This window comes from Schistocerca gregaria, chromosome 6, assembly GCF_023897955.1.
Source record: "Schistocerca gregaria isolate iqSchGreg1 chromosome 6, iqSchGreg1.2, whole genome shotgun sequence".
Classification (NCBI taxonomy): Eukaryota; Metazoa; Arthropoda; class Insecta; order Orthoptera; family Acrididae; genus Schistocerca; species Schistocerca gregaria.
In genome coordinates this window covers 542,999,292-543,022,041 of record NC_064925.1, presented here as the reverse complement: position 1 = coordinate 543,022,041, position 22,750 = coordinate 542,999,292, and the positions used below count along the sequence as shown (strand labels likewise).

The following is a 22,750-nucleotide window of genomic DNA, read 5'->3' as shown; positions in this document are numbered from 1 at the left end:
TTTTATCTACTGTATCTCACATATATTGATTAATGAAATACAAAACCTGACACTTAACCTCCTCACAACAGAAACATGCATTTCAACTCAGTCAAGAGCAAACGTAAACTATGTATTACACGATTTGCACCTGACAGTGGTCCCACCATGTCCAAAATGCATCGTGGAACTTAATAAAACACCGACAAAATTGCGACTGAAGGTATTTTTATTCTTATATCGTTTGTACAAACTTTCAGATCCCTTACCCGAAAGTTTCTATGAAAATAGAGACCAACGCCTTCTTGAAATCCAGAAATGTTACAAATATGTTTATAGAATTCAATTGTCTGTAATGGATTATATTTTCAAATTCTATATCTTTAATTCCATTTTAATAGTTCGTTTAAATGTCCTATATGTATAATATGATTGTAAATACATAAAACTGCTGTCAGTCACTTTTTGAATAATTATTTATTATTCCATGAATCGGTTTCCAGAAACCACCTGAAGATGAATCTGAAAGGTTCGAAGACCGGTTCATAAAATAATAAATAATTATTCAAAAGAGAGACTGGTTGCAGTTTTATGTATTTACATTCAAGTAACGGTTACGGGTTCTTAAATACCCGTAATGGATGAGCTTAATATGCATGATAATTTTGGTGTAGTGAACTTTCCCAAATAATTTTTTACAACTCGTATTCATGTTGCACTTATTATTTCCCAGGCAGGACTGGGAAGGACTGGCTCTCTGATCGGGGCCTACCTGATGAAACACTACCGCATGAAGGCCAGAGAAGCCATTGCCTGGCTGCGAATCTGTAGGCCGGGTTCTGTTATATGCCACCAGCAAGCGTGGATGGAAGACATGCAGCACTGGCTCTGGAAGTGTGGCGACTATTATAGGTAAGTGGTCTGAAGCCGAATGGTCTGATGTCACTGTGGTCACACTGGAAAATCCACTTCAGTGGTAGAGCTTGCTCCGTTAACCAGTCTAAATCTCTCATGGTGTAGCGTAACTGGTATATATTACCCGTTAGTTTAAAATACTCATGTACCATGCAGTTAGAACAATGAAGAAGCTATCTCTCCCCATGAATCATGAATCTTGCAGAGAAGTGGTGGCAAGTCAGTTCGAAGCAAACAAGGGAATTCTGAAAAGCGAAAGGAATGTGTAGGACGCATTTACAATGGAAATGAACTTGAAGGTAATATTATATACTAGGAAGTGGGAGTAAATGAAGATAATATGCGAGATTGTGAAAAGAATTTGACAGAACACTGAAAGACCTGAGTGGAAACAAGGCTCTTTTAGTAGACCATATTCCCTCAGACGCACAGAAACCTATGAGGGAACCAGCGATGATAAAACTATTCCGCTTAGTGTGCAAGATAACATCAGACTCTCAAAATACCTCAGACTTCAAGAAGAAGGTAATAATTTCGGTTCCAAAGAAGGCAGGTGCTGACAAGTCTGAATACTAACGAACCAGCATTTTAATAAATCATAGTTGCAAAGTAGTGATGATGCGAATTACATACAGAAGAATGGAAAAACTAGTAGAAGCTCACCTCGAGGGAGGCCAGTTCAGTTTCTGGAGAAATGTAGGAACAAGGGAGGCAATACTTAGCTTAGCGGTTATGTTGAAGAAACGGAAATTTATGTTCGTAGTATTCGTAGAATTAGAGAAGACTTATGAGAATGTTGACTGGAAAATACTCTTTGAAAATCAGACTGTATCAGGAATAAAAGGGAATAAACGAAACGTTACCTACAGCTTTTTCAGAATCAGACTGCAGTTGTGACAGTCGAAGGACAATAAGGGCAAGCGGTAGTTAAGAGTGGAGTGCGTCAGAATTGTTGTCTAGCCCCAACATTATTCAATCTGTACAGTCAACAAACGGCAAGTGAAACAAAAAAGATCTGGAGGATATTAAAGTTCAGGGAGAAGACACAAAGACTTTAAGGTTTAGCTTAATACAGTGTATTGCTATCAGAGACATCGACGGTATTGGAAGAGCAGTTTAACGGAATCTTTAGTGTTTAGAAAAGAGGTTATAGATCAACGTCAACGAGAGTAAGAGAAGGGTAATGGAATAAAGTCTAATAAATCAGGCGATGCTGAGGGAATTCGATGAGGAACTGACATTTTAAACTAGTGTATGAGGTTTGCTTGTCCGTAGTAAAATATCTGATGATGCACAATGTAGAGATGACATAAAATGGAAACTGCCAATAACAAGATAGGAATTTCTGGAAAAGAGGAATTTTCTAACATGTAATATAAATTTAAGTATTACGAAGTCTTCTCTGGCGGTATTTGTGATGAGTGTGTAGCCTTTAAATGCGGATGATAAGACAAGAAGAGAATAGACACTTTTTAAATGTACATCCACACCTACACAGATACTCCAGTCCACCGCACTCCGCCCTGTGGCACTGCTTGTCAACTCCCCTCCTATTCCACCCGCAAACTTCCGCATGAGCCTCACCTTCTCGTACCTTATCTTCGTGGTCCTCAGGCGCAATGTTTGTTCGCGGCAGTAGAATCGTTCAGCAGTCAGCTTCAAATCCCGGGTCTCTAAATTTTCCTAATAGCGTTTCTTTCGGAAAGAACGTCGCCTTCCCTCCAGGGATTCAAATTTTAGTGCCCGAAGCATCTCGCTAACACTTGTGTATTATTCGAGCCTACCGATAACAAATCTAGCAGCCCGCCTCTGAATTGCTTCGATGTCTTCCTTTAGTACGACCAGGTAGGGCTTCCCGACACTCGAGCTGTACTCAGCAATAGTTCGCACCAGCGTCCTAATGGGTGGTCTCCCATGTAAATTAACCACTCTTTCCCAAAATTATCCCAATACACCAAAATCCACCATTCACCTTCCCTGTCACAGTTCCCACGTGCTAGTTCCACCTCACATCGCTTTGCAACGTTATTCCCAGACATTTAAACGAGTTGACTGTGTCAAGCAGGACACTAGTTATACTGTATCCGAACATTATAGATTTGATCTTCTAACTCATCTGCATTAACCTACATTTTTCCAGATTTACGGCTAGCTGCCATTGATCACACCAGCTAGAAATTTTGTCTAATTCGCCTTATATCTTTCTACAGTCACTCAACTTCGACATCTTAACTGTAACCACGGTATCATCAGGAAACAACTGCAGATTGCTGCCCACCCTGTCCCGCGAAACACCTGTCACAGTTGCCTGGGGCACTCCTGACGATACCCTTGTCTTTGATAAACACTTGCCGTCGAGGACAACATACTGGGTCCTATTATTTAAGAAGTCTTCGAGCCATTCACGTATTTTTGAAATTATTCCATATGATCGTACCTCCGTTAACAGCCTGAAATGGGGCACCGCGTGAAATGCTCTCCGGATATCTAGAAACTTGAAATCTCTTTGTTTACGTTCATTCATAGTTCACGGTATATCATGTGAGAAAAGGGCAAGTTGAGTTTCGCACGATCGGTGCTTTCTAGAACCACGCTGATTCGAGCACATAAGCTTCTCAGTCTCAAGAAAGTTTATTATAATGCAACTGAGAATATGTTCAAGGGTTCTGCAGCAAAGAGAAGTTAGGGAAATTGGTCTGTAATTTTGCGAATTCGTCCTTTTATCTTTCTTATATACTGGAGTCACATGCACTTTTTTCCAATCGCTTGAGACTTTGCACTGGGCGAGAAATTCACGATAAATGCAAGTTAAAAAACGGGCCAATGCCGTACAGTACTCCTTGTAAAATCGAACTGGGGTTCCATGCGGACCTGTTGATTTACTTTGAAATCGTTCAGTTGTTTCTCTACGCCAGGTATGCTTATTACTGTGTCGTCCATACGGGGGTCTGTCTGAAGGTCAAATGACGGCATGTTTGTACAATTATCCTGTATGAACGATTTCTTGAACGTGAAATTTAAAATTTCAGCTTTCCTTTTCCTATCTTCAACTGCCACACCAGACTGGCCAAGAAGTGACTGATTGCGTTAGAACATGCGATCATAAATTTCTCGGTTTCTCTACCAGATCTTTTCCTAAGGTGGTAGTTGCTGTCATGCACAGATCTTTACACAGACGCACGAGTGTCTACTAAAATTCGCTTGTCGTCATTTATGCTTCCCCTTTTGAACTGAGAGTGCAACAGCCTGTGCTTCCTCAAATTGCGTTATTAAACCATTGTGGGTCTTTTCCATCCTTTATCCATTTACTAGGCACATAACTCTCCAGATCACTCACGATTTACAATCTGTTTACACCTTGTCCATAATTTCTCTACACCCATCTTAATGGAACTAAGTAGTGCCAATTCACTACCTAAGTGAGCTGTTAATAACTACTTGACTGTTCTATCTAGCAGAAACACTCTCCTAGTCTTCTTGACTGATTTATTAACTCTCGTAATCATAGCTGCTATACTGACATCTTGTACATTAATCCCTGTTTATATACTGACATTTTCCGTAACGTCTGGTCTATTTGTACCTACAAGGTCTAAGATATTTCCATTGCGTGTTGACGGCCGGGCTAGCTCCTCAAGATAATTTTCAGATAACGTCTTCAAAAGTATTTCGCATGACTTCCTGTCTGTACCCCCATAATGAGGCCATAGAGATCACAGTCTAAATACGGCAGGTTAAAGTCGCCTGAAACCAGTATTGCTCGATCTGGGCACTTACGCGCTATTGACCGTAGATTTCTTTGAATGACTCTAGAACTGTCACAGCAGAATCGGGTGACCGGTAAAAACATCCAACAATTAATTGCTTTCACCTACACCTTGTATACGTCACCAGGTGATTTCACTGTGACATTCAACTTCAACATAAATAGAGACAATACTTTTGTCAACTGCAATAAACATCACCCATCCTATGGCCTCTAATCTGTCTTTCCGATATACGTTCCACAACCCTCTAGATACTGTATCTCAGAGCTTTCCACTTGGGCTTCCAGTCAGCTCTCGGTCCCAGGAATAATTTGAGCGCGAGAACTTTCCTGGAGGGTAATAAATTGGGAACTTTATTGCGAATACTTCGACAGTTTACTGATTAAACTCTGACAGTCAAAGTGTCTCTATTCTGAACGCCGTTTGACTTCCCATGCTGCATATCGACTGGCTACTTTTCATCAGAGCACCTCAAGCTACTGCCTATTCAAAAAAAAAAAAAAAACCCTCATGTGCACTCCACAAGTATCTTGCTTCCCAAGTAGCTGTTTCCATTGTGTAGTGCTCCCCTGACATATCAAGGGGAAGTCCTACAAATCCCCACACGGTAACGTAGGTCAAGAGATCTGCAGCCAAGACCGTCACACAGTCGACGAAACCTTCTGTTGAGGCCCTCCACACGGCCGCACACCAAAGGACGTCCATCAGCTCTGGGAACGATGCTGGAAATTGCGAGCTCTGCTTGCATCACGGGCGCGAGGCCAGCAGTCTTCAACACCTCCGCCAGCCGCCTGTACGAGCTGAGGATCGCCTCAGAACCCATCGACAGGCATCGTTGATGCCAACATGAGCCACAACATGCAGACGACTGAACCCTGCACGCTCGATAGCCGCAGGAAAGGCCTCCACATCTCGGATGAGACCCCCTGTGAGACGTAACGAGCCCACAATGGCTTTTTACCAGCCCTGCCTAAGGTGCTCCGTAATGCGCCTAACATTTGAGCTCCAAATAGCTAGTAAGCTCCTCCCCCCGTGTGCCTGCTCCGACCCTGCTGAAGGAGCAGCCACTTGTCCATTCACAGGGTGAATGGACGAGGTCAGTCGATCCATTCTCCACATTGGCCCTCCGCCTTGACCGACGCTAACGTGTTACCCCTCACCACTCACCCTGTTGTGACGGCGGATCCACCGCGTCGGGTGCACTAGGAGGTGCTTCGGAAGCATAGCCCGTGGGCAAAACATGTGGCCCCTGATTGTGTCCCATGCGACGCGCCAGATTCTCCGCTATCGGTAAACCCCAAAGCAGTAACCTGAAGGTGACTGTCCGCAACCAAAACCAGATTCAGCTGTTCGCGAATTGCGTCCAGCTCTTCCTGCATCCGCTCACAGCATGCACACATCCAAGGCGTTCTAGCAAGACTAACTGAAGAAGTGAACTACAAAACCAGACAAGTGTACATAAGCAAATTGCTACCCTCCTGATGTGTCACCAATGGACGCTGATGCGCTAATGAGCTACAGAAGGATGCTGAAGATTAGATGAGTAGATCATGTAGGTAATGAGGAGATACAACATAGACTCGGGGGGGGGGGGGGGGGGGAAAGAAATTTATGGCACTACTTGACTAAGAGAAGACATCAGTTCACAGAACACCGTCTTGAGATATCAAGGAAAAGACAGTTTGATAATGGAGAGAAGTGTGGTATGATAAAAAAAGTAGAGAGAGACTTAGGCGTGAACACAGTAAGCGTATAAGATTCAGATAGCTGTAGGCTGTGGAGTGGCTTGCACAGGATAGACTAGCATAGAGAGATATATCAAACCATTCTTCAGACTGAAGACCGCAACAACATAAACCATCTAAAACTAGAAAAGGCCGTGCGGCTCACTTAAGGTGTATTACTCGACAAATCCTCATTTTTGGATAGCACAATAATCTCTTTTATACTAGAAGCATAGGTCCATAGCTTCTCCTCGGCTTTTGTTTGTATGGCGAATGAGTAAATGTAGTAAATCATTCGGTGAATATATTTTTCTTATTGTCAATTCAAGGCAAAGGAGACGATGGCGCTGACAATCTGCTAATCCCTGTTACACGATGGACCAAACTTGTACACCTATGCAGCAGCGCTCCAAGCGTACGTGTTTGGAACTGTAGACTGGTCCACGTCGCCCGATTACTGCATAGTCCTGGCGAGAATCCAGGCATGCGCCCAAGACAGCAGTACTGCACGTCCACTGATTTCGTTTAAGGTCGTTCATTCAAATTAAAATTATCTGATAGTTCAGGGTTCACATTTATTAAGGAATTGTTTTTACGTTTTGTTACTATTATTTATTAAGTAATTGTTGTTCTCTTATGTAACTGTCACGGAATTATTTTATTACTCTTCTAAATTACTGGCTGAACTATTGGTTTTTTATTATGACACTTGGTAGCAAAGGATGTGTTTGTCTAAATTTATGGTTGTACAGCATTTAGGACTTTGAGGATGCAGTTGTTTATGGAGATATTTCCCTGTCAGTGTCTTTAATCTTTAGGATTAGGACATGATAACGACGACAAAAGCCAGACGCAGTTATGTTCAGTCCTGGCTGGGAATAAGGGTCAAAGGCAGTGGCGTATATTCCCTATTAATGAACGAATAGAATTTCGATATGGTCGACATAATTGGTGCCAGCATAATACATTGTCATTTGAATCAACTGTTAGCCAGGCAAGTGCATGAGTCTCACACATGATGCCTGTGACCATATCTGCCACACATGCATGCAGACTGAGACAATGCCACTCTGTTCCTGACTGTATGTTGTTTATAGAAGTGCTTACTGACAATGTAAAATGTCAATATCACATCGCAGAGCAATGAAATCGCGGCATAAGGAACCTTCGAACTGATTAACAGTCGGAATATAGTGTTATCATTAAGAAAGAAACAAATTCATGATGGATGTTCTTGATGTAGGTAGTTTGAGGAATTCTTCACAGTGATAGGATCTGAAACAATAGGAAAAGTGTGGTATAAAAACATTTGACTGCCTATTGTATGTAAATATATAATTAAAGATTTTTAAATGGTTGACCATATCGCCTTTCTTCTTTATCCGTTGCTCGTTAGGTTCTCTCTAATTACCAAATAACGAATAACAGTAAGCTTTTCGTTCAGTGGAGTTCCCTGTTTCACTGAAAGAACTCTTTTCGTCTATGTTCTTTTTATAACAGTGTACGATTTTACTTTGCTTAGGTATAGTAAAACCCAATAATGTTTCGTCATCTACATCTACATTTATACTCCGCAAGCCAGCCAACGGTGTGTGGCGGAGGGCACTTTACGTGCCACTGTCATTACCTCCCTTTCCTGTTCCAGGCGCGTACGGTTCGCAGGAAGAACGACTGCCTGAAAGCCTCCTTGCGCGCTCGAATATCTCTAATTTTACATTCGTGATCTCCTCGGGAGGTATAAGTAGGGGGAAGCAATATATTCGATACCTCATCCAGAAACGCACCCTCTCGAAGCCTGGACAGCAAGCTACACCGCGATGCAGAGCGCCTCTCTTGCAGAGTCTACCACTTGAGTTTGCTTAACATCTTTAACATCTCCGTAACGCTATCACGCTTACTAAATAACCCTGTGACGAAACGCCCCGCTCTTCTTTGGATCTTCTCTGTCTCCTCTGTCAAACCGACCTGGTACGGATCCCACACTGATGAGCAATACTCAAGTATAGGTCGAACGAGTGTTTTGTAAGCCACCTCCTTTGTTGATGAACTACATCTCAACCTGGTACTCGGGTTACCAACAATTAATTTTATATAATCATACCACTTCAAATCGTTCCCGCGCTTACTCCTTGATATTTTACAGAAGTAACTGCTACCGGTGTTTGTTCCGCTATCACATAATCATACAATAAAGGATCCTTCTTTCTATGTATTCGCAATAGATTACTTTTGTCTTTGTTAAGTGTCAGTTGCCACTCGCTGCACCAAGTGCCTATCCGCTGCAGATCTTCCTGCATTTCGCTACAATTTTCTAATGCTGCAACTTCTCTGTATACTACAGCATCATCTGCCGCATGGGACTTCCGACACTATCTACTAGGTCATTTATACGTACTGTAAAAGGAAATGGTCCCATAACACTCCCCTGTGGAACGCCAGAGGTTACTTTAAGATCTGTAGACGTCTCTCCATTGATAACAACATGCTGTGTTCTGTTTGCTAAAAACTCTTCAATCCAGCTACACAGCTGGTCTGATATTCCGTAGGCTCTTATTTTGTTTATCAGGCGACAGTGCGGAACTGTATCGAACGCCTTCCGCAAGCCAAGGAAAATAGCATCTCCCTGGGAGCCTGTATCTAATATTTTCTGGATCTCATGAAAAAATAAAGCGAGTTGGGTCTCAAACGATCGCTGTTTCCGGAATCCATGTTGATTCCTACAGAGTAGATTCTGGGTTTCGAAAAACGGCATGATACGCGAGCAAAAACATGTTCTAAAATTCTACAACAGATCGACGTCAGAGATATAGGTCTATAGTTTTGCGCATCTGCTCGACGATCCTTCTTGAAGACTGGGACCACCTGTGCTCTTTTCCAATCATTTGGAACCTTTCGTTCCTCTAAAGACTTGCGGTACACGGCTGTTAAAAGGGGGGAAAGCTCTTTCGCGTACTCTGTGTAGAATCGAATTGGTATCCCGTCAGATCCAGTGGACTTTTCTCTGTTGAGTGATTCCAGTTGCTTTTCTATTCCTTGGACACTTATTTCGATGCAGCCATTTTTTCGTTTGTGCGAGGATTTAGAGAAGGAATTGCAGTGCGGTCTTCCTCTGTGAAACAGCTTTGGAAAAAGGTGTTTAGTATTTCAGCTTTAGGCGTGTCATCCTGTGTTTCAATGCCATCACCATCCCGGAGTGCCTGGATATGCTGTTTTGAGCCACTTACTGATTTAACGTAAGACCAGAACTTCCTAGGATTTTCTGTCAAGTCGGTACATATAATTTTACTTTCGAATTCACTGAACGCTTCACGCATAGCCCTCCTTACGCTAACTTTGATATCGTTTAGCTTCTGTTTGTCTGAGAGGTTTTGGCTGTGTTTAAACTTGGAGTGAAGCTCTCTTTGCTTTCGCAGTAGTTTCCTAACTTTGTTGTTGAACCATGGTGGGTTTTTCCCATGCCTCACAGTTTTGCTCGGCACGTACCTGTCTAAAACGCATTTTACGATTGCCATGAACTTTTTCCAGAAACACTCAACATTGTCAGTGTCGGAACAGAAATTTTCGTTTTGATCTGTTAGGTAGTCTGAAATCTGCCTTCTATTACTCTTGCTAAACAGATAAACCTTCCTCCCTTTTTTTATATTCCTATTACCTTCCATATTCAGGGATGCTGCAACGGCCTTATGATCACTGATTCCCTGTTCTGCACATACAGAGTCGAAATGTTCGGGTCTGTTTATTATCAGTAGGTCCAAGATGTTATCTCCACGAGTCGGTTCTCTGTTTTATTGCTCGAGGTAATTTTCGGATGTGTACTCAGTATAATGTCACTCGATGCTCTGTCCCTACCACCCGTCCTAAACATATGAGTGTCCCAGTCTATATCCGGTAAATTGAAATCTCCACCTAAGACTATAACATGCTGAGAAAATTTATGTGGAATGTATTCTAAGTTTTCTCTCAGTTTTTCTGCCACTAATGCTGCTGAGTCGGAAGGTCGGTAAAAGGAGCCAATTATTAACCTAGCTCGGTTGTTGAGTGTAACCTCCACCCATAATAATTCACAGGAACCATCCACTTCTACTTCACAACAGGATAAACTACTACTAACAGCGACAAACACGACACCACCGATTGCATGCAATCTATCCTTTCTAAACACCGTCTGTGCCTTTGTAAAAATTTAGGCAGAATTTACCTCTGGCTTCAGCCAGCTTTCTGTACCTATAACGATTTCAGCTTCGATGCTTTCTATCAGCGCTTGAAGTTCCGGTACTTTACCAATGCAGCTTCGACAGTTTACAATTACAATACCTATTGCTGCTTGATCCCTGCATGTTCTGACTTTTCCCCGCACCCTTTGAGGCTGTTGCCCTTTCTGTACTTGGCCGAGGCCATCTAACCTAAAAAAACCGCCCAGTCCACGCCACACAACCCTTGCTACCCGTGTAGCCGCCTGCTGTGTCTAGTGGACTCCTGACCCTATGACGCAAGTCGAATCTGCAGCCCACACGGTCGCAGAACAGTCTCAGCCTCTGGTCCACACCCTCCACTCGGCTCTGTACCAAAGGTCCGCAGTCAGTCCTGTCGACGATACTGCAGATGGTGAGCTCTGCTTTCATCCCGCTAGCGAGACTGGCAGTCTTCACCAAATCAGATAGCCGCCGGAAGCCTGAGAGGATTTCCTCCGATCCATAGGGACACACATCATTGGTGCCGACATGAGCGACCACCTGCAGAAGAGTGTACCCTGTACCCTTCATGGCATCCGGAATGACCCTTTCTACATCTGGAATGACTCCCCCCCCCCCGGTATGCAGACGGAGTGCACATTGGTTTTCTCCCCTCGCTTGCTGCCATATCCCTAAGGGGCCCCATTACGCGCCTTACGTTGGAGCTCCAACTACCAGTAAGCCCACCCTCTGCGACCGCCCGGATCTTGCAGACTGAGGGGCAAACTCTGGAACAGGACCAGCAGCCATGTCCGGCCAAAGATCAGTATCAGCCTGAGACAGAGCCTGAAACCGGTAAGTCAGAAACTGGAGAGGCCTTCCATTCAGCCCTCCGGAATGTCTTTCGCCCCCTGCCACACCTTGAGACGACCTCCCACTCTACCACAGGTGAGGGGTCAGTCTCAATGTGGGCAGTATCCCGGGCAGCCACAGTCTTAGTCCGATCGGGGGATGCTTGGGACGAGCTGGCCGTCCCCGACAAACCTCCATCCAGACCCCCACAGTGATGCCCATTGGCAACAGCCTCAAGCTGTGTGACCGAATCCAACACTGCCTGAAGCTGGGAGCGAAGGGATGCCAACTCAGCCTGCATCCGAACACAGCAGTTGCAGTCCCTATCCATGCTAAAAACTGTTATGCAAAGAACGTCTGAACTAATCTACAGAGAGCACAAACAATTCGACACAAAATTTGAACGGGTATTAAAATACAAGACTGCCTAGTAAAAGCAGTAATGCTGCTACTTGCGCACTGCTGACACACTGCGCGGCGGCGGAAGGAGACTACCCGAATTTATACTATTCAGGTACTAAAACGCGATGCCACAACTCTCAAATACTATAATACGCCCGAAATTTATGAATTAAACAATGCAAACACCAAAAACACTCAAAGAAATTAACAATTAAACTATGTAACAAATAAGTGAGCTAGGAGTATACGACTTGCTACTGGCAGCTGCTTATCCAACGGCGGCAGGGAGCAGATTTTGGGTGGCGTTGCAGTGTCACATCACGAAGGAGCCACAAAATAAAGGATAAGAAGACACAAACGCACAAAATTCACACCTATAGCTTGAGTGAACGTGGCAAGAATAGCGTAAATCTGAGGAGAGCAGACGACACCAGTGTCAGAACACAAGCCTAAATTAAAACGCAGCCGCTCTGTCCCTATTCGCCTGTGCCACACATTCCCTGCTTTCAGTCAACACCATTGTAGCCATGGCTTCACATTGTGTGTCATGACAACACAACTAGGAGTCCCAGTACTTTTTACTTTGGCAACCGTTGTACCCATATTTTTCAACGCCATGAGCACAAAGATGAAAACATTTAACACGTTCATGACAACCTGAGTACTGTATGTTTTAATTAAACCTGAAAACAGCTACACTGAATCAGACTACTGAAATACAATTCAAAATTTTGTTCCCATTACAAAAGCATTCTGTCCATAGTTTCCTACGTAAAGGAACAAACTTCCTGAATCTTCCACACTTTATTTAAACCTGTCAATGAGTAAGAAAGGGCAGAGTCTACTATTTCTGAGTATTTTTAAGAACTGAGTAGAGGTTATTGCACTGAATTACTCATTATTAAATTTGACTTTCATTACACACACACACACACACACACACACACACACACACACACACACACAAGAGAGAGAAAGAGATACTATAATAAGAGGAAAACTATGTAGAGCTAATGCTATGTCTCAAACAGTGAAATTATGCACTACATATTGCTAAATCTAGTGTAATATTGCCTCACATTTACAAAACAGCAGTACTATGTAATATTGCTTCATTCATTTGCACACAATATTTTTAGTAGTGATGTCATTATATTTTCTTCTCTCTGTAATGTTGTTTCGTAAAAGTTGGCACACAAACTGGTGCAAATTGACTTGAGAATTCCACTTTCTTACGTTTTTTCTTGTACATCCTGGCAAACAAGTTGCTTGTGATTGAGCTTTTGGCAAAACAGACTTTCGTGTTCTTTAGAAAATTTCTGAGGTATAAACAGACATGTGTTAGATATTCCATTAACAACCCTCCTTTTGCCTTTAGCACTGTTAATTCATTATCCTGCTTTACTTCAACATTCGTGAGAAACAGTTTACAACACACACAATATTTTCTTCAGAGGTTGTGAGCAGTAGTCTGATATCTAACGCAATAATGCCCTGGTGCTCTATTTCACTGCATGACTGCTACAGTCGCAGGTTCGAATCTTGCCTCGGGCATGGATGTGTGTGATGTCCTTAGATTAGTTCGGTTTAAGTTGATCGAAGCTCTAAGGGACTGATGACCTCCGATGGTAAGTCCCATAGTGTTCAGAGCCATTTTTGTTCTATTTCCATCAGTATAATTTTCATCTATGACCACAGTTTACAAAGTATACTATACCAGTGTACTACTGAACTACTGAATTTAAAATATATTATCAAAAGTATCAGTGTTCTTAATAATAACATCCCTAACTACGTGTGACTACTGAACAAAGGAAAATATGCTCTCTGTCCTTGATGTTTCGACAGTTTTAAACCCTACATAAGATAAATGTGGCAATTTCTCTCACATAGTTGGTGAACATTGTTGAACTGTCTGTTTTTTCTCCAACAAGAAAGCAGGATCTATTTCTGTCCGTCACCCAGCACCAGCTAAGTCAGTCAAGCAGCAGTTGTATATCGGAGAGCAAAACATGTCTGTCTGTCAGGTTTCCTTCCATCACTCATTCAATGCCAAGAATGAAATCATGATGTAAAATCCTGTAAAATGATGTGTATGTGATGGAAATCATAATATTCTACCAATAATTTTTACTTTTACGAATGTCACATAATTTGTCAGTTTTCAGTTCTTTTCTTTAAATTAAATCTCACTTGCATAACACTTTACCATTCCACTTAATTAGGAAGTAGGGGCCTTAAGGTTAATGTATTGTCTTGTTGCAATGTTTCATCCTTTTCAGTACTTTTCCTTAAGTCAAATTTGTGTAAATCGAAACTTCCATAATGTTAATGAATTACCATGTTGCAGTATTTCATCGTTTTGTATCAAATGTAGTTCCTTCCGTCTTATTACAGGTGTAAAACCTCCCATCGAGCTTCCTCTGAATTCAGAAGGATGCAGTATCCTTCTCTTTTGATTATACTAGTTGTTGCTGAATTCTGTATGAGAAAAGTGTATGAATTTAACTTTTGGTGTTCATATAATTTTAGAAGTATATTTTTAATATACCAGAGAAAGAGTATGAATGGGGAGAATGCTTATTAAGTTTTTGTTAGTCGATTGCATGTTCTGGAATGTATATGCACAAACATTGGTTTCACTCAAAAGTATGAACTCTTTAAGGCTCGACGCAATACTTCCACCAGTGTAATCAAACAGGGACTTGAAATTAATTTCAGCAATCAATAGGACCTCAGTTTTATCCTTTGAAGCTAAGGCATCTCGTTTTCTTGTTACAAAACATAAACTGATCACTGTTTTACTTAATGACTGTACTTGTTGAAAGATACATAAAAAATCTTTTTGTATTAAGACTTAGTATAATAAAGCCACTAGTGCTTCTCAAATACTTATAAGAATGTTGGCTGGTAGACTTCCATAATAACAACAATATCATAGAGTCAGTACCATATCTACAACATGTAGAAATTTTGCCTCTCAGGAATAAAACCTGTTCTGTCAAAAATCTGATTTTAGTTTCATTTCCTGCAAACCTTCTATTACGCTTATTAAAACAAATTCAGATAAAGATAGAGCGTTTAACTCAAGATGCCTCAGTTCAATTAGACATCAAATAAAGTTACTTGATTCTATAGCTTTCCGCCTGTATGTTCTTTACTTCCATAGAGAATTTCATTTTCTGCACATTTCAATAGAATTAATTAACACAATAAGAAATAAATCACTATTTAAAAGAGGATAACATATAACCCTCGCATGTGTATTATATTTTGGAATGCTAGATTCACACTCTCCAGCTTGTTTACCATCAACCAGTCAATGTGTCTTTCACATTCACTCAGTGTCGTTCTAAGCTATTCTACATTATGCAGCTACATCATCTTAGTCATTTTCGCTTTTTTGTCTGCACTTTCCTGAATGGCCATTTAGTTAGTGCTGCTTTCTAAATTTCTTTGCCATTTTCACCCTTCTCCCGTGTCAGTGTTCTCCGTGTAGACGAGTATGATGGGATAGCAACTCAAAGAGAAAAACTAAGTATGGAATTTATTTCACGCTATGCATTAAAACGGATACTTAGTTCTTATCTGTTATAATTTACCTATGCACTCCTCTACCTACTTGAATTTGGATGAAAAGTTACGTAGTTCTACTTTCAGAACCTTCTTTCAAGCGTTATAAGATACATGAATGGCGACAGCAATATTCCAGTTCTAAAGTCATATATCTTGCTACTGTTAAAATGTTATCTGCCTTGAAATATTACACACATATGTAAAACTGTCATAAACTTAAATACACAAGATATAATGCAACTAGTGAATAGCTAATTATTATGAATCATAAGAAATATGGATAGTTAATATATTCTTGTGTTTACGTGGTTAAGAACACCAGTTCTGCTGGGTTGTGTTACCACTTAAATACGAGGGTAAGTCAATTATCATCCGCAAATTTTATTGGAATCGAATAGGAAACTTACAAGAACATCATTTTCCGACATAGTCCCCTTGCGTTTCAACGCATTTGGTCCATCGTTGTACAAGCTTCCTGATGACCTCATAAAGGAAGGTTCTCGGCTGAGCTGCGAGCCAGGAATGCACCGATTCTTTCACTGCTTCGTCCGAGGCAAATCCACGGCCCCTTAATGCCTGTTTGAGTGGACCAAATAAGTGATAGTCAGAAGGGGCCAGATCGGGACTATATGGAGGATGACCCAGTACTTCAAAGTTGAGTTTCTGGAGCGTTTCAGCAGTATGGGCAGCAGTATGCGGACGCGCATTGTCGTGCAACAACACAACACCTTTTGGCAGCAATCCTCGGCGTTTGCTTCGAATTGAAGGCTTTAGCCTGGCAGTAAGCATCTCACTGTAACGTACCCTGTTTATTCCACATAATGTTCCAGTACTCGACCTCAAGCGTCCAAAAAAACCGCAAGCGCCAATTTTCCTGTGGACTGTTGGGTCTTGAACTTTTTCTTACGTGGCGAATTTGGATGTCTCCATTCCATACTCTGCCTTTTACTATCCGGCTCCTAATGGTGAATTCATATTTCGTCACCAGTAATGATCCTGTCTAAGAAGTTGTCCCCTTCCTTAACATAGCGATCCAAATGTTTTTTTTTTTTTTTTTCAGATGTCCGAGCGCGTTTGTTTATGCAATTGTGTGAGTTGTTTTGGGACCTATCTTGCACAAACTTTATGAAACACAAGTCTGTTGGGGATGATTTCGTAGGCAGAATCGTGACTAATCTGCAGACGATGTGCCACTTCGTCAATAGTTAATCGTCTGTCTAAGAGAATCACGTGAACGCTCAACGGTTTCTTCATTTGTGGCGCTTCACGGTCGTCCGGCTCCTTCATCGTGCGTAACACTTGTGCGACCATTTCGGAATTTTTCAATCCATTCGTAGACACCCCTATGTGGCAAAACATTGTTCCCGTACTGTACTGAAAGTCTTCGATGAATTTCGGCCCCTGATACGCCTTCCGACCACAAAAAACGGATCATTGAACGTTGCTCTTCCTTTGTGCAAATAGCGGGGCAGCCATCGGCAGCGATAACGAAACTAACCTAGCAGCTTGAAAATTGCAAAGATATAACAAAAAATAAACAAAGCATGCGTTATCAACGTAAAACGACATTACTACCAAAATAAACAAAAATGTAACTAAATTGTGGATAATAATTGACTTACCCTCGTAATTACAGAGACCTAGTCAACCGAAACACATTGACCCACAGACTGCTGGCAGGAAAAACAATCTTATCTTCGGTCAGACAAGGTCCATTTTCTTCTATAATTGTTTTTGGATCTTAGAACGTACTGTGAGCTCAATAGTAATGAGGTATATTAGATCCAATGACACCTCTCACCCATTCAAACTAGCATGGATTCGGAAAACATCGATCATGTGAAAACCAGCTAACTTTTTTTCTGATACTGCGTCGTTCAAGCCATGGACTTCCAAAAGCATTTGCTTCAGTGTCACACAAATTGCTTTTGATGCATGTACAGTCAGATTTGCCATTGAAAATGGGATCTGTGACTGAATTGGCGATTTTGTGGTAAGGAAGACGCTACATCTTACCTTGGAAGAAGAATTACCAATAGATATACAAGTGACTTCAGATGTGCCATAGGAAAGTGTATTCTGAGCCTTTCTGCTCATGTTGCACAAGTTTATTAATGTTCTCCCAAACAATTTAAAAAAATAACCGCAGATTTTCTCCAGATAATGCAGTTGTCCATAATGAAGCACCGACTGAAATAGGCTACAAAAATATGCAATCCGATTAAGATAAGATTTCAATGTCGTAAAAGCTTTCAGCTTATTTTAAATGGCCAGAAGTATAGAACTATGCGTTTCATAAAACGAAAAATATAGTCTCATATGACTGCAGTATTACTGAATCACTGTTGGAAGCAGTCAACCCATAGAAATATCCTGGTCTAAATATTTGTTGCAGTATTTAATGATTGGTCACATACGCTCAATCATAGATAAACAAGGTGGCAGGGCACTGGAAAAAAGTGGCTGTTGCTCAAAATACCCTTGTGCGAACCATTCTAGAATTTTCCTAGGGAGTGTAGGGCCTACAATGCATAGGACTATGAGGGGATATTGAACATATACTAACAAGGATAGCAGGAATGGTCGCAAGTTTCTTTTACCAAAGGGAGAGCGCTACGATATCTCTGAAAAACCTGAACTGGCGGACACCTGAATATTGATGCCAACTATCCTCCAGAATCCTACGTACAAAGTTTCAAGAACCAGGAATCTAGGGACAATGTCTACATGACGCTGTTGTAGAGATCATGAAGATAAGATTAAATTCAGTACATTGTGTACTTAGGTTTTAAGGCGTTATTATTCCCTCACTCCATAAACAGCTCGAACAGTGAGAAACCCTAACACGTTGAAGTACCATTTGCCATGCATTTCACAGTGGCTTTCAGGCACTGACGTAGATGCAGAAGTGGGAACACGAAAGGAAGGCCAAAGAAGACCGAAGCAAAAGAGATTGCATTCTTGAAACAGATTATATCTCATTAGTTACAGCCAGGCCAGTGGACGAAAACTAAAATGAATTTTACTTCTAAAACTAAAGAAACACTCAAGTGATCCAAAGTACTCCAGGCTAATTTGATTGCTCTGTCATCTATATACACTCCTTGAGAGGTTTATACTCTCCAAGAAATAACAAACGTTTTAGAGAAGAAGACAGCGCTGTACAACTCAGATATTGAGTTTAAAAAAGCATATTAAGGATGAGTTTGCAAACGAAAATGTAACAGGAACCATCTTTGATGGCTTATTGGCTACATATGATGTAGTATGCCAAAGACTCTGTTCAGTAATGTGTCTCAAATTATTAGACATGATTCAGGCAGGACAAAAGTTGTGGAATATCGTCTTTGATACAGAATGGATGAGATGCCCTACAATACGCTTCGTAGAGGAACACACACACGGTGAAGCAGCAGCCAAAATGTCTAACTTCATAAACGTATGACGACAGCATGGTCGTGGTTAAGTATCAGTTATTATTCTAATAGCTCGTTTATGAGTGACGAAAACTTTCTTTCTTAAAGATAATTTATTCCGGAACACAATTTCATAGGACATTACTAAATGGAAATAACAAAAAAAAGTCAAATGTGTGTGAAATCTTATGGAACTTAACTGCTAAGGTCACCAGTCCCTAAGCTTACACACTATTCAACCTAAATTATCCTAAGGACAAACACACACACCCATGCCCGAGGGAGGAGTCGGGACCCGGGACCAGCCGCACCAAAAAAATAGCTTACTGATTTGTCACTCCCCAAGATTTGCAATGATTAGAAGTACAAATGTGGTTGAACTGAGTTGTTTTATGGGATCAAGAAAGCTGTACCTTTCTTTTAAGTTTTAATTTACATCAATGTGGACACCTGTGGTTCTAGACGTTTCCACTCTGATTATGATTTCCTCGCCATATCGTACGTTTTTGAATAGCGTAGTCCCTCCTGTTGTGCACAACTGAATATATTGTGTCGTGTCGAACTTACGTTGATCAGCCAGAACATTATGACCACCGACCTACTATCGATATAAACCCGTCCAGGGGATAGCAGAGTCACCTGCTAGGAATGACTGCTAGGCAGACGAACGCACGACGCATGTAGCATCAGTGAGTGTATTTTATGTGTGTAGATTGGAGAAGACGAGCGTTCTGAGTTGGACCGAGTGCAGATAGTGATTTCATGGAGGCTTCGCACGAGCATTACGGAAACTGCGTCTTGGCGTGTGTTCGAGGAGTGCTGTGGTGAGTGTCTTCAACACGTGGCAAAATCAAGGTGAAACCACGTCCAGACGTCGTGGGGTTGGGCGACCACCTCTCATTACAGATGTCGGACGTCATATACTTGACTCACTGATAAAACAGGACAGGCGGCGAACTGTGGCGGAACTAACATCAGACTTTAGTGTTGGACGGAGACAAGTGTGTCTGAACACACAGTGGACCGACCATCCTAACAATGGACCTCTGCAGCGGACCACCAACGCATGTGCCAATGCTAACACCATGACAGTGGCTACTAGGACTGAAACGGGCACGTGACCCTCGGCACTGGACGTTGGCACAGCCGCAGAGCGTTACATGGTCTGATACAGTCCGATAGCTTCTTCATCATGCCGATTGGAGGGCGCGAATCCATCGCCTTCCAGGGGAGCAGCTCGTTGACACATGTACTGCGGGGTGGAGACAAGCTGGCAGCAGCCCCATTATGGTCTGTGGAACATTCACGTAAGCATCCATGGGTACTGTGGAGCTGATGTTATGCACCATGATGGCCAAGGAGTATCGTACACTCGTTGCAGACCACGTACAATCTTTCATGACGATGATTTTTCCCGACACCAGTGGCATTTTTCAGCAAGATAATACTCCATGTCACAAGACCAGTTGACATGCTGGACCCCCACCTCGCCAGATCTGAATGTAATCGAATACATCTGGGAGTGATGAACGTGGCGTCAGACGTCATGGCCGCCCTCCCCGAAATTTTTGGGAATTACTTGACTTGTGTGTGTAGATGTGGTGCCAACTACCTCCAGCGACCTACCAAGGCCACATTGCTTCCATGCCACGACTCGTCGCCGCTGTTATCGATGCCAAAGGTGACCATACTATCTATTAGGCATGTATTCATAATGTTCTGGCTCATCAGTGTAAGAGTCAGCACATTTACAAATACTTTTAAGAACATTATTTGCCGTTGCTTTATGTACGTTTGGATTGATTAGAATTCAAGTATCTTTTTTAAAAAAAATCATCCAACAATTTGCCATATTCTCTTTTTGGACATGAGTTACCTAGGGCATGGCTAAGCTTATGAAAAACCTTATGTGTACTACTCGAGGCAAGGAGGTAGCAAGGCTGTAGTTACGGCAATCTATAGCACAGAGTGGATGGCCAAAAGTTACAAATGTCTCCCTACCGGCGCAGATAGTGACTAAGAGATCTGCAGGGTCTCAACTAACTCCAGTGTGGCGTTGGCAACTGAAAGTAAATAAAAGCTATATGCATCAACATGCAATGCAGAACATCCAGTGTGTTGTAACAATACTGCCATGAAGGAGCCATTACATTGTTAAAAACACATGGATTTGATGTTTTTAGTTGTTGACTACAGCTTTAACTCGATTGTTGACATACTGCTATTACAGTCAGTGGACTCCGTAATCTCCTATAGTTGTATTGCGATTTAGGGTTTGAATAGCATAAGATTTTTGTTCTCAGTAATGCTTAGTGATTGTCTTTGCATGTACACAAATCACGCTTAGTAACTGTCTTTACATGTATACAAATCACAGCTTACTCAAAGACAGAAAAGAAGAGAATAGGAAAAATGAGAAGAGAAAGGAAAAAGAAAGGAAATGTTCAAAGTGGCACTGCTTCCAGCGTCCTAAGACCCAGTACACAAGTTCCGATCGGGCAAGCATAGGGCATGAAATCAACCATGTTCCCTTTTAACTCTTCCAAATCTAGACTACCAGATAAGAATTTAATCTTTTTCAGTTTTAAATGTTGGGAGCTGGGAAACATGTATGTTACCTTCATTAGTATCGAAAAATACGTATTTCTTCGTGTTATTCGAAGCCACATCTTCGAGCAATACTAGAACTATGTCACAAAATACTTTAACAATGGGATCATTATTGCTTTGTTAATTACAGTTGCGTTGTAGTTATGACACATGTATCAGATAAAATAACCTCTACAGGCATTTCTTGTCATCTGCTTTGCAATTTTCAATGTGGAAATACTGCTGTTTTTGTGCATCTGTAACTTGTTACTACATTTTTTATTTATTAATAACGTCATTTATATTTTGCAGAATGAGAAAATACGGAAATGTAGATTACATAAGTCATCACAAGTACGGCATTTATAGCATTAAAGCTAAAATGCAAAAGAGAGACCAAGAACGAAAGGGGACTCCCACGTCCAAAAATATAACAGGTTCGAAAGAAGATCAACAGAGCACGAAAAAGAAATCAAGCTATCAAAAAACATTTTATTATGGATCAAATACAGTAAGCCAAGAAAAGAAAGAATACACGGATAATATAAGAGCGGTGTCCAAAGAGAGTCATAAATTATCGACCGCAATTCCATATGCAGGAAGAACAACGGATTACAACGATAGCCCCAAGAGTTTGAATTGTGGTCAAAAATCTTGCGTGTGGCAAAATAAGATGAGATGTACACACTCTCCTCAACAGTGTGATTCCAAAAAATGTGGAACTTGCGTACCACTATGTAAGAAGGTTTTTACACAAGGTGACTATTTACGTGCAATTAAAATGCAACAATCTAAAGCTACTCCTCAATCAACAAGAGATAATGTGTTTCTTAACCACAGTCATAAACTATCGGCAACTAAATACTGAAAAAATGATTCCGAAGACACGAATCAATTTAGAGTTGTTTCAGTACTATTGTTTACTTTTGGTTTTTCTGTGGTTTGAATTTTGTCAAATTCCTGTAACATTTATGTACTCGCTGTTTTATTGTATACAGTATTACGTAAATCATTGTTTCCTTTCTTTTCCTTCTTTCTGCCACATAAAATAACAGTTTTTGTAGTGGTATACAGCCTTGCCCTCCTTCGATGCTCCAAAACACGTTACAGTGGCCTGTGTCTTCAACATGTTCATTGTATACATATAATACAGGAAATAAGTTACCTGAAAGGGTTCCGTCCAAACATGGCAGGATATTCATTGTGTGAGCGGCAGACATGGATGGCCGCGCGATTGGCAATGGACAGAAGACAGCACGGCTGCATTAAACTGCGTTTCCAGGCGGAAGACAGTCGAGTAATTCAACCTTTGATGCTGTGCATTGCCGCTTTGCCGAAACAGTATCCGACAATAGATC

General features: G+C 41.5%; 1 protein-coding gene across 3 annotated transcripts in view; it reads left to right on the top strand.

The window, feature by feature from the left end:
- Positions 1-22,406, top strand: part of LOC126278606 (dual specificity protein phosphatase CDC14C-like) — a 67,023-nt gene extending 44,617 nt beyond the window's left edge. For all 3 annotated transcript variants that reach the window (XM_049978844.1, XM_049978845.1, XM_049978846.1), the window contains 2 exons: positions 713-891; positions 21,705-22,406. In XM_049978844.1, the coding sequence (XP_049834801.1) occupies positions 713-891; positions 21,705-22,260 (735 nt within the window). In that variant the 3' untranslated portion in view covers positions 22,261-22,406. The remainder of the gene's footprint in view (positions 1-712; positions 892-21,704) is intronic.
- Positions 22,407-22,750: the final 344 nt, after the last annotated feature.